The 12,317-nt window shown below is 40.2% G+C and overlaps 1 protein-coding gene across 1 annotated transcript in view; it reads right to left on the reverse strand.

Moving 5' to 3' along the window:
* LOC125234553 (phospholipid phosphatase 1-like) overlaps nt 1-12,317 on the reverse strand; it is a 53,123-nt gene extending 40,806 nt beyond the window's left edge. The window contains exon 1 of the mRNA XM_048140833.1: nt 11,913-12,317. Within this exon, the coding sequence (XP_047996790.1) occupies nt 11,913-12,014 (102 nt within the window). The 5' untranslated portion in view covers nt 12,015-12,317. The remainder of the gene's footprint in view (nt 1-11,912) is intronic.

Genomic DNA, 12,317 nt, shown 5'->3' on the forward strand with positions numbered 1-12,317 from the left:
AAAAAACATTTTGCTTTTTGTTGTGCTTCCTAAACTATAATATTTTCAAACCTTCTAATGTAAAACTGTGGGTACACAACAAACGCATACTAAAATATATTTTACGGCTAATAATTTATGTATGATCAGGTGATTATTTACAGTTTAGGTATTGCATCGCATACGTAATTCTACAGTTGTTTTTAGGTGTAAATAATTAAGTATAATAAATGTAAAAAGTATGTACTTGCAGCAGGGTTAGCACATGATTGCCGCGAGAGTATGTCACCGCGAGTTAGACTATACCCATCCTTATGTCATTAATACCGTTAGAAGAAGACGTGTCATCTATCTCGCGGCGACATACTCCCGCGGCAATCATGTGCTTGGCCTACAGCTCAGAGAAAGAATCGCGGAGTGAGCCGCCAGTCAAAAGTTACGTCAACTAAACGCTTCTTATTTTAAATATTGCGAATTATAGCTTCAATTTCACGATTACAGCCTATATTTAAATGTGTATAAATTATAATATAATGCGAAACCTAGCTTACATAATCAGTTAACTAGCATATATTTTATGATTCTATGATTTTATGACTCAACTCTCTACCACGCATGATGGTTTCGACACATATTTACCTACGTTAGGTAGGGTAAAGGCAACCGTAGTCAGCCTCAAATCGAAAATTCTATTTTCAAGCCGTCTAATTTGATCTCCAAAAAACCGATTTGAATCATTAATGTTTTTATACCTCTAATTCAAGAATAAATTCTAGCAAATAACCGTTTGGGGACACTGTTTACTTCATACTATAAATGCCATTCTATCGAGTTGGAATTGTTGGAAATGCCATCGAATAGTGAAAAAACCGACTATCAGCTAAAACCGTCCGGGTTTTGACCGATTTTAAACTCGGTTTTAAATCTGCGCTTGGTTTTTCACCGAGTTCAAATCGAGTTTTATCGTTGAAAGAATACTTACACGTTAGACGCGATACCGGACCGAAACACCTTATACAAAGTATGCATAACAGGGAGTTAATGGCCGCAGCGATGGTGTTAAAGCAAGTGTTGTTTAGTAATCGGGTAACGTTTTAAACACACGGCAGCCACACTATTGTATTTTTCTGCCTATAATATCAATGATGCGTTACGTATGTTACATCAAGGTTGTTATACCACACGAAGCGTGACCACTGACCATTCTAACTGTATCATACATGTTGGATGCTGTGGCTATATGTATTAGATGCATCTAGGCCTGAGTGGTCGCTTGGAGCAAGGCACAGACCAACCCCTATAGACATCCATTACAAGACGACTCGCGGTCGCCAGCCTTCCTAGTATTTGCATTTTGCACTGATATAAGCGCGGGCGCTCGCCGTGCCCGATCAGTAGCGACCAAGTAACAGACCCGAAAGCAGCGCGTGTTTTTCGCAGTAAAAAAATTGAAAAAGGATATTTTGATGTCTTAAAGATGTCCACCTTTAGTGTGAAATGGTGTGGAAAGGTAACAAGAAGCTCAAATTTAAAAACAGACGTCATTACATTCCACATAAAAGTCATATTTATAATTTATTCAGAGCCGGCATCGGCATAGGTCAACTTACATTGGCCACTTACGCGTCAGTAGAGGGACAGTCCCTTTCATCTAGCGCGACTGCCCGCCGTCCTTGAAACGGCCAATCACAGCGCGCTTAACACATTCCCCGCCCGCTCCTCGCACCCCTGGCACTGGTGACTCGTATCGCGAACAAAATATACAAGATTGCTACTCTATAGGAGGTTCTCTGTGGAGCAAGGCATTCGGCGGGCGAGCGTGCGTCCACGCTACGCAGCGTCGAGTCAGGACACTTGTACGAGCTTCAATTGTTTGATATGCACGCCGCACGCCCCGCTACACGCCCAATATAAGCGTGCACTCCGGCCTTACACATGTCTTTTTTTAATATACTACGTCGGTGGCAAACAAGCATACGGCCCGCCTGATGTAAAGCGGTCACCGTAACCTATGGACGCCTGCAACTCAAACAGTGTCACATGCGCGTTGCCACCTCATTAGAAACTTGTACATTCCCTATTGCTGTGTTAAGTACACAGCAAAAAGGAGTTACAAGCTCTAAGGAGGGTTCGGGTTGCCGACGACTCAAAGGACAATAGACGAAATAAGTTAGTTCCGTAAGTCCTCCCGTCATCAGCACACCGCACCCTCGTTGAGCTCTGGCAGCCTTACTCACCGGCAGGAACACAACACTATGAGTAGGGTCTAGTGCTATTTGGCTGCGGTCTTCTGTAAGGCGGAGGTACTACCCCAGTTGGGCTCTGCTCTAGTCTAGATTAGGGCTCCCGGTCGCGTCCGTGTTTCGTGTACCCGTTGCCGGGTATCCGTTCCCGTGTTACACGAATCCGGATTTCTGGCCCGTTTGGAACGGGTAATTAGGGACCGTGTAATTAAGGTCCGGGTACCCGTGTAGTCCGTGTGTCCGGATCGACGGACTCTAAAAACCCGCGGGTCCGATCCGTTCTCGACGCATAGTGATGCTTGATAATCGTTCGCGTTCTTGGTTCAAGCGAATATGAAAATCAGTTTAAAGAACCAAAAATGATAAAACCTTAATAGCTAAAACGAAAAAGGGACAGCGGAGCAATTGTGACTGGGGGACAAATTTTAACTACTCGATTTTTTCCATGTTTTACATTTTAGGTATTAATATATAGGGCACGCGTTTTCAGTGGCCTAAATTATTATGATGTCAGAAAGCATGAAACTTGGTATGCACATAGCTTTGACGTGCATAAGAATAAATAGAAGGAGAAACACGCCGAGGAGTCAATCTCTTCCCCCCACTATTATATCCCATTTTTAGCGTTTTAAAATTTTTACGAATACTATTAATTAAAGGTTTTGATAAGTAAATATTACGAGTAGGTACTTACCAGAAATATGTCTAGGAGAAGTATCATGAAATTCTCTACAATATTTCCATTTTAAGTATATACAGGACCATGGATACATATTCACTTCAAAGTGGTTCCCTCCAAAATAACAAAAAAAAAATACCATTCTTAACTACAGTAGAACCCGCTTAAAACGATTCTGAGGGGACCCAGCCAAAAAAGCGTATTATACGGGAAATCGTATTAAACGTGAAAAAATTGTGGTTTTTAATCGTAAACTTTTAATATGGTTATTTTTTCTTGGAGAGATAATGCTTTTCTTCCTATTTTTGACATCACTGAACCAAAGATGGGACAAAGAATTCAGAAACTCAGCACCGCAGCAGTGATAATGAGCGATGTGTATGTAGGTAGGTACGAACTATAGCACTAACCGCTGAATTAGGACGACAAATTACAAGTTTATCATTACGGGTGGCGGTGTCGCCAGAATCGCGTAATTAGTACAGTACAATTAGTTCCGATTTTTGTCACCCGCATAAATAAAGTTGTAAAGTAATGCAAGGTGGGTGGTTTTAGATGGTGTATTAAGCGGGGACGCGAGTCATATTAACCGTGAAAAAATGTCTGAAAACAAGTCTCAAATTGTAGGGACCGGCATAAAATAGCGTAATATGCGGGAAATCGTATTAAACGTGATCGTTTTAACCGGGTTCTACTGTATAGGTATTTGTAAAACAGCGCGGCTACATCTAGAACTTTTCAAACAAAAGGTTTGTCCATGTCAAAGGGAAGGCGAGTGTGAGGTTTGAGTGTCATTATTATCAGTAAAAATCACCACGGTTATTGGTTATTGTGCCGCCCACAAGTCATTATGATTACCTTTGTCTTCTCATGCGACGTTAATTCTACTAACTTCTTAGATAAAAACTAATAACTCGATAGTTCAAATACATTTCCTTAATTTGAAAGCTATATTTATGAAATAAAACTGTGGAAACTGAGTGTCACCCGTTGTCCAAGGACGCTGTAAAGTGTTCGAAACGTCGGGATGAATAGTAAACTCAGGATACGCGATATAATCCGTTTCCATAGTTATGTATTTGTATATCGTCGTATGTATCGTCGTTGTAAGTATGTATATCGTCGCTTAGCACCCATAGTACAAGTAGGGTTTGCAATCCGGATATTCGAATATCCGAATTATTCGAATATCCGCCAATATTTTTATCCGAAAATATTCGAATAATCCAAGTGAAATTATCCGAATAAACGGATAATTTCTATAAACATTATTTTTTATTTATAAGTAATATATTTAATAGATAGACGTTACTGAAACCAATTTCGATCAATTCTTAATACGGACAATGTTATTGCTAACAAGTTAACACCTATTTATCTTCAAAATCAAACTAATATTTACAAAACAAAGAAAGCATTCGTGGACAGTAAGCAAAGTAAGCAAAATGCCTCACCCCACGCACTCAGTTCTTATCAAATATTCTATTAATTGGATGATTAAAAAAAAAAACAGAAAAACGTTCAAGTATTATTTTTTAATATGAAAATGAAAATGAAATATTTATTTTTCAAGTAGGCATATTACAATGCGCATATGAACGTCAAATAAAGCTACGCCGGCTCTAACCCTACGCCTCAGCCTCGAGAAGATTTCAGTCCCCCCTCAGTTGGGAAACGAAAACGTTACCCCAACCTACTTACATTACTACTAATAGCTAACGTGAAGTTATCTGTAAAACCGTACTTAATAAGGGAGATTTATACCTAAATTTCCTGGTCCCTTGTTTTTTTGAAATTGAAATTTAGCGCCTCACTCCGAATTTAGCTGTTATCAGTTCCATGGCAATTAAGTACGCCAGAATTCCCTCCACTTCACTAAGAAATATAAGGCATTTTCCTTTTAAGTCCTTAGTTACATGCATACAGAAAAATCGGTCTAATTACTACTTTTACTTTGAAATCTTAGTCGATCTACTGCTCAGCTTGGAAACTATAACCCATAAAATCGCTGCCGAGCAATTTGAGGCGTTTTGGATTTGAATATTTAAATAAGTTCGCCTTTGTACCTCCTCCTTCTTCATTCTTTTAAATTTTATGTCTTGTATATTTTATGTTGGTGGTCCAATAAAGAATTTACTTACTCACTTATTTATCACCTCTCCCCTTCCATTGGTACTTACCAGCCACTGTGCAACTAAGGTCTAAAATGATCCACACCTGGACTGGATAGGAAGTGTTTTCGACTAATTGGTCTTCTCTTTTTTTGGTTATTCTGTTTTGAACGAGTACCTATATCTTTCCTCATTCCTGTTCTAAGACCCTAACTAGGACGCTTTTGTTTAGAGCCTACGAAAAGAGTTTTCAACTTTTTATATTAAGTATCCGATCCGGACCAAGATGGCATCTGGTACGGGCGTAAGCATTTATGCAAATGACTAGTATCAGCATGGGCAATTACTACAGTGGTAGTATCAGCATGGGTCAATTATGCCACTGTCTTTCGAGCCGAGACATACGCAATAATTACCTGTGTACATAAGAATATAGTTAAACAAACCCAAGAAAAGAATATCTATATACTCAGCGACAGTCAGGCGGCACTCAAAGCCTTCACATCGCCCAGAGTTGACTCTAGACTGGTATTAAACGGCATCCAAGCTCTTAACAAGCTTGGAAGGCAAAACAAGCTGCAACTGGTATAGATACCGGGACACGAAGGCTTCATTGGCAATGAAAATGCTGATGAACTTGCCAAGGCCAGGTCTGAAGACAACGTCACAAGGAACCTTTAAAACGGCTATGAAATACCATACAAAGGCTAATCACCAACAAGAGTAGGATGCCCTGGTAGGTCTGAAGCATTCAAAGCTCTTTATGCGGAGGGTAGAATCTGGATGGAGCAAAAAGCTAGGAAAGCTAGGCAAAAGACAACTCCAAATTATAACGGGGGTGTTCACAGGCCATTACGGGATCAAAGGAATTTTGGCCAAGATGGGACACGCTGACTACACAGATTGTCGCATGTGCGGCGAAGAGGAAGAGACCGTCAGACATCTAATGTGTGAATGTCACGCCCTCGCCGGACAAAGAATGAAGAACTTTGAAGCAGGCTACCTAGTATCAAAGGACATCAGAGAGCTACCCATGAGCCTCATCATCCGATACGTGGAGATAGTCGAGAAGCTCCTGAATAGCTGAAGGATCTTACAATCGAAGGGGGTAATTGCACAAAAGATCCCGATGGGTCGAAGTGTATCCGTACGGGCCCCCGTAGATTTAAGATAAGATGAGTATCCGATCCGATCGAGCGAAGGACCGACTCCTATACATTCTCGAAATCTTTGATTTCTGCCTTTGACATCCTTCCTATATCCGATATCGGATCGGATAATATGACAACGCTGTATGGCCCTATAACCATCATCATGTCCAATGATGTTGTCTCACGTTCCACTCTACACAAGCCATCCTTTCTACCATCCATTTCCAAGGTAAAGGTGTTGTCAGAAAAACTTCTCGTTATACCTAACACCTAACTTATCACTACTACTAACTGTCTTATATCAACAGCTCACTATCTGATTGCAAGATTCTAGTCATAAAAGTAAAGATAGAGAGCTAGGTGTGTTTTAATTTTTTACAGTTTGCTGATTTACGCAAAAAATAAATAAACATACATACAACAACATACAATCACGCCTGTATCCCATAAAGGGGTAGGCAGAACACATGAAACTACTAAAGCTTCAGTGCAAAAATAAATAAAAATGTAGGTAAATTTCGCATTATGGCGCTCATCTATCTCAGCCATTATCAATTCCACGCTTATACGCACCTGTAACATTAATTTTGTTCCATTTAATAAATTATCCGAAATTATCCGAATTATTCGAATATTCGAATAATAAAAATTGTATTATCCGAATTATTCGAATATTAAAAATCCGTCGGATAATGCAAACTCTAAGTACAAGCTTTGCTTAGTTTGGGGCTAAGTCGATCTGTTTAATGTCCCCAATATTTATTTATTTATTTTACAACTATGAGACATAGATATAACTATACTATGGGTGGTATGGTCCCTATAGTAAGGCACCATGAACATTATAAAACAATCAAGTAATAGAACTAATATAGTATTTTTCACACAAACCAATACCCTGTTTAGACTTCTATTAGTTAACCTACAGACAAATAAAGTCCATTAAACTCTACTTTTCGCAATTGTCTTAAGCAACTTTATTGAAAAAAAAACCAGTTGACTAGTGTGCCTGGCGAATTATGGTATGGACCTATAGGAATAGGAATACGTTTGTAATATTTGTATTGAATATCACCATTTTGTCTAATCTGTACGAGTAGCCTACAACGTAACGGGAACAAGTACAAAAAATATAGTTAACACGTTATTGATCAAAATAAAACGAGTACGTATAAAACCAATTCGTATTCGTTCGCTAAATTAATATAAATTTTAAATTTCACCTATTTTTTAAATACAAACCGGCACGGCAATAAGTCGATCGGTCCGCCGGCCGCCTCGTGTGTTCAATACCCGAACGGAGCCGAAGTCCGTGCGTCCGGCCGTCCGGCCCCGAACGCCGATTCGGCACTACACGCGCGAACGGCACTACACGGGAACGGACTTCGGCGGGTTCGGGTAGTTCGGACGCTTAGCACCGCCGGGGCTAAGGGGCCGGGCGCACGGATCGGCGGGTAGTAACGAATATCCAGAGCCCTAGTATGGACCTATAGGAATAGGAATACGTTTGTAATATTTGTATTGAATATCACCATATTATCTAATCTGTACGAGTAGCCTACAACGTAACGGGAACAAGTACAAAAAATATAGTTAACACGTTATTGATCAAAATAAAACGAGTACGTATAAAACCAATTCGTATTCGTTCGCTAAATTAATATAAATTTTAAATTTCACCTATTTTTTAAATACAAACCGGCACGGCAATAAGTCGATCGGTCCGCCGGCCGCCTCGTGTGTTCAATACCCGAACGGAGCCGAAGTCCGTGCGTCCGGCCGTCCGGCCCCGAACGCCGATTCGGCACTACACGCGCGAACGGCACTACACGGGAACGGACTTCGGCGGGTTCGGGTAGTTCGGACGCTTAGCACCGCCGGGGCTAAGGGGCCGGGCGCACGGATCGGCGGGTAGTAACGAATATCCAGAGCCCTAGTCTAGATTCGAGCGAGACGATATCCGCTGTGCTGTGCCCTACCACATAAAGCGGAATATCATTCATTCGCTATGCCCTACCTCCTACAATAAGTATGTATTACGCGTCTAAGGTATTACCGATTTCTCAGTGACGAATGTGACGTTTTCAAAAATATTTTCACACTGACATTTCCGATTTATACCGCGTCTAGATCTAATATTTCAAGCGTATTTAAGTTCGAAGAGGGCCTCGAAAAAAAAGTGCAAAAAGCAAAACATTTGCGAGAACGCAGAAATATTCTCGTATGTTTCTAGAAACTTATAAGAGAGTTCTATCAGTTCTATGCAAGTTTCGGAAATATTTTGCATATAAACATCAGTGTTTAATAAAATACTAACTGAAGATATGAAAATATCGGAGGTGGCGCTAGTGTCGCATTTACCTACGTCTTAAGCGCACCTCGGACACTGGTGATCAAATATATCAAAGAGGCGCGTTTCTAGCACACATTCTAAGCTCGTGTAAGGTGAACGCGTACTATGCTTGTATGAGTGAGACATGACAGGTCGACTGATCGCGATTTTGACAGGCGGTAACTGTGAGGTAATCGAGAGGGGGTGGGGGGCACTTTCAGCGGGAAGCAGGAGTGGCCATACTGTACGATAGTACTCTTTATTATACTGTGTCTTAAGCTAAGCTAGATTACCTTTTGCTTGAAAACGACACATATTAAGAGTACCTCTTGTGACCTTCTAATGTCATTTATACTTGCTACATGCATGGGCAGATTATTATCTTATTTATGCAAATAGGATAAGAAATAGGATATTGCATTAATAAATACAGAAATAAAATACACTAGATTAGCAGAGATTAAATGTCATATAGTAGAGATCAATGTAAAAGCTAAACATACCTAATATAATAATAAAACAGATACTAAACCAAGATGTTAACCAACTACGCTTAAATAAACGTCTATACTCTGTCAAACAAGTCTGTCAATAAATAAGAACAAAGAAAACTATATTCATCTTTTTCTTTAGGGTGCTAGAGAAAAGGATACCTATAGTTTTCTTTGTTCTTATTTACTGACGGACTTGTTTGACAGAGTTTAGCAACATAATTTTTAAGAAAAAAAAAACCGCCTTCCTTTGGGGTTCTGGTGATAAATACTTTCAAATGTTGGATTATGTTATCAATTCGTCTGTATATTTTTTAATGTTTGTTATTTGATATCTCCGTCATTTCTGAACCAATTTTGAAATCTGGATGATTCTGAAGTACTTACAGATGAGAATGATTATCAGAACGGAACTCTAACCAGGGGCGGCTCACTCTTCATCAGCAGTTCCACTGCACCAAATGTCACTGTTCTGGACGTAAGTGCATGCTGTTCTTATAAAAATACCAAAGTCACTATAAGTGTGCCGTTCAGATTTGAGGAGTTCCGTTCTGACCATCATCAGCAATTCCACTGCACCAAATATCACTGTTCTGGACGTAAGTGCATGTTGTTCTTATAAAAATACCAAAGTCACTATAAGTGTGCCGTTCAGATTTGAGGAGTTCCATTCTGACAATCATCAGGAGTTCCACTGCACCAAATGTCACTGTTCCGTACGTAAATGCATGCTGTTCCTTTAAAAACACAAAAATCACCATATGTATGCCTTTCAGATTTGAGGAGTTCCCTCGATTTCTCCAGGATCCCATCATCAGAACTGGGTTCTGAGAAAAATGGGACCAATCTGTACGCATATACATTCAATCAAAAAAAAAATTTTCAAAATCGGTCTAGTAACGATGCAGATATCGAGGAACAAACATTAAAAAAAAATAAAAAAAAAACATACAGACGAGTTGATAACCCCTTCCTTTGAGATTTGGAAGGCGATTAAAAACCTAGCAAATATTGAAATTTTCAGTTTTATCTCATGCAAAGGAAACAAGTATACAGAACTACAGATTATTATAACCTGGACATAACATACACGGACAGATTATTATAAGGGCCTGTGAGGTGACGGGTTAAGAATTTCACCACCCCCTGTCTTCACGTGGGTGTCGTAGAAGGCGACTATGGGATATGGGGTAAATTGTGGTGTAGGCGAGAGGCTGGCAACCTGTCACTACAATGCCACAGTTTCGTTTTCTTTTAACCCCTTATTTGCCAAGAGTGGCTCTGAAGCTTTAGTAGTTTCATGTGCTCTGCCTACCCCTTTATGGGATACAGGCGTGATTGTATGTTGTTGTTGTTGTTGTATAAGGACATTCTTACGGGACCGCGGCGCAGCAGGCAGGGTCTACCGACTGCGCCAGACCGGTCGTCAAATTATTATGCCAGGCCCCGTAGCCGAATGGCATTTCTCCGACGCCAAACGAAAGCGATACGCCGCTGGCTCTGTCGCGCCAATACGCAAGCGCGATAGAGATAGATATCTACTAGCGCTTCGTTTCGTGAGCGTTTCGTGAGCGATTGTGCCATTCAGCTAGCCACCCTGGCCCCGTAGCCGAATGGCATTTCTCCGACGCCAAACGAAAGCGATACGCCGCTGGCTCTGTCGCGCCAATACGCAAGCGCGATAGAGATAGATATCTACTAGCGCTTCGTTTCGTGAGCGTTTCGTGAGCGTTTGTGCCATTCGGCTAGCCACCCTGGCATCATCATCCTCCTTGCGTTATCCCGACATACACCACAGCTCATGGGAGCCTTGACCCGCTATGACAACGCGAAAGCGAATGCCATCTGACCTTCCAACCCTGTTGGCACAGTATAATAAAGGGTACTATCGTGCAGTATGGCCACTCCTCCTCCCCGCTGAAAGTGCCACCCACCCCCTCTCGGTTACCTCTCAGTTACCGCCTGTCAAAAACGCGAACAGTCGACCCGTCATATTTCACTCATACAAGCATAGAGCTTAGACTGTGTGCTAGGAACGCGCCTTTTACATACTTAATTGGTAGGTACATATTTGATCGCCAGTGTCTGAGGTGTGCTATTGGCCTTATTGGAATTACTTAGTCCGGTTTCTGCCTGTGATATTTGGAAAAGAATTTGTGGCGCTTTTAGGCGAGAGTACCACATTGTTTTATTCTTTTAGGTACTAGATTCTAACACGATATCGGCACTATAGTTATATTTATTTGTTTCTAAGTGGCCAAGTGCGAGTCGGACTCGACCACTGAAGGCTCCGTACAAATTCCGTATTCCGTACCTACAAACTTATTTCTTATTATTTAGAATTTCCCGTTTTCTAACCATACAAAAGCAATTGCATTATTTATACTTATATCAGTGGTCTGCAATAAATGTTTTTTATTTTATTTTATTATTTTTTATTACTACTATGTAAATGTGCGCATAACTCTACTCTCTAGTAATAATTTAGTATTCAGAATTAAATCACGCAAAAACGGTTAATTTAATGCTTCGCTATTAGAAAATACATTTTTTGTGTGATATATTATTTATTATGGTTTTCATAACTATAAAACAAAGTTTTTGTACTCATTTAAAGCATTTGAATAAGTATTCGAAAGTGGACAGATTCTCACATTATTATCTAGTAATATTTTTTGTGAGGAATGATTTAATGAAACATAAATGTTTTTGTATGGTTTAGTTTTTTTTTATATTGGGGACACCTTACACAGATCAACTTAGCCCCAAACTAAGCAAAGCTTGTACTATGAGTGCTAAGCGACGATATACATACTTAAATAGATAAATACATACTTTATATACATAGAAAACATCCATGACTCAGGAACAAATAACTGTGCTAAGTTGTAGGTAATATTATGGATGTGTAGCTGTAGAAACTTACCGATCCCGCCATAGAAGTGTCAATCGCGAATACCTCCGTACTTTCCGTTGGCGCAGTTATTTTGAAACTGTTCGGAGACACACAATTCAACGAACGCATCATTTTGACACTAAACAAACTTTCAGTACCTCACAATTTGAGTTTCACGCGCGAAAATGTTTTCTCACTTTTTTATAAACACAAAAATTCAAAAATCGAACACTTAGTCACCAATAGCTTCGCATTTTCACACATTCAACGCTCTTCGAACGGTAATGAAACAAAAGAAGTAATCCCCTCACTTTTTTCCTCGGTTTTCGAATGCGAAAAACAAAAGACGCTCAGGCGAACGCGCGAGTCGAACAGCTGTTTGGAGTAAAACAGTTGAAGATCGCGCGTGTTATGTCAACACGGGAGCGTGTGTGA

This window comes from Leguminivora glycinivorella, chromosome 16 (assembly GCF_023078275.1).
Source record: "Leguminivora glycinivorella isolate SPB_JAAS2020 chromosome 16, LegGlyc_1.1, whole genome shotgun sequence".
NCBI lineage: Eukaryota > Metazoa > Arthropoda > Insecta > Lepidoptera > Tortricidae > Leguminivora > Leguminivora glycinivorella.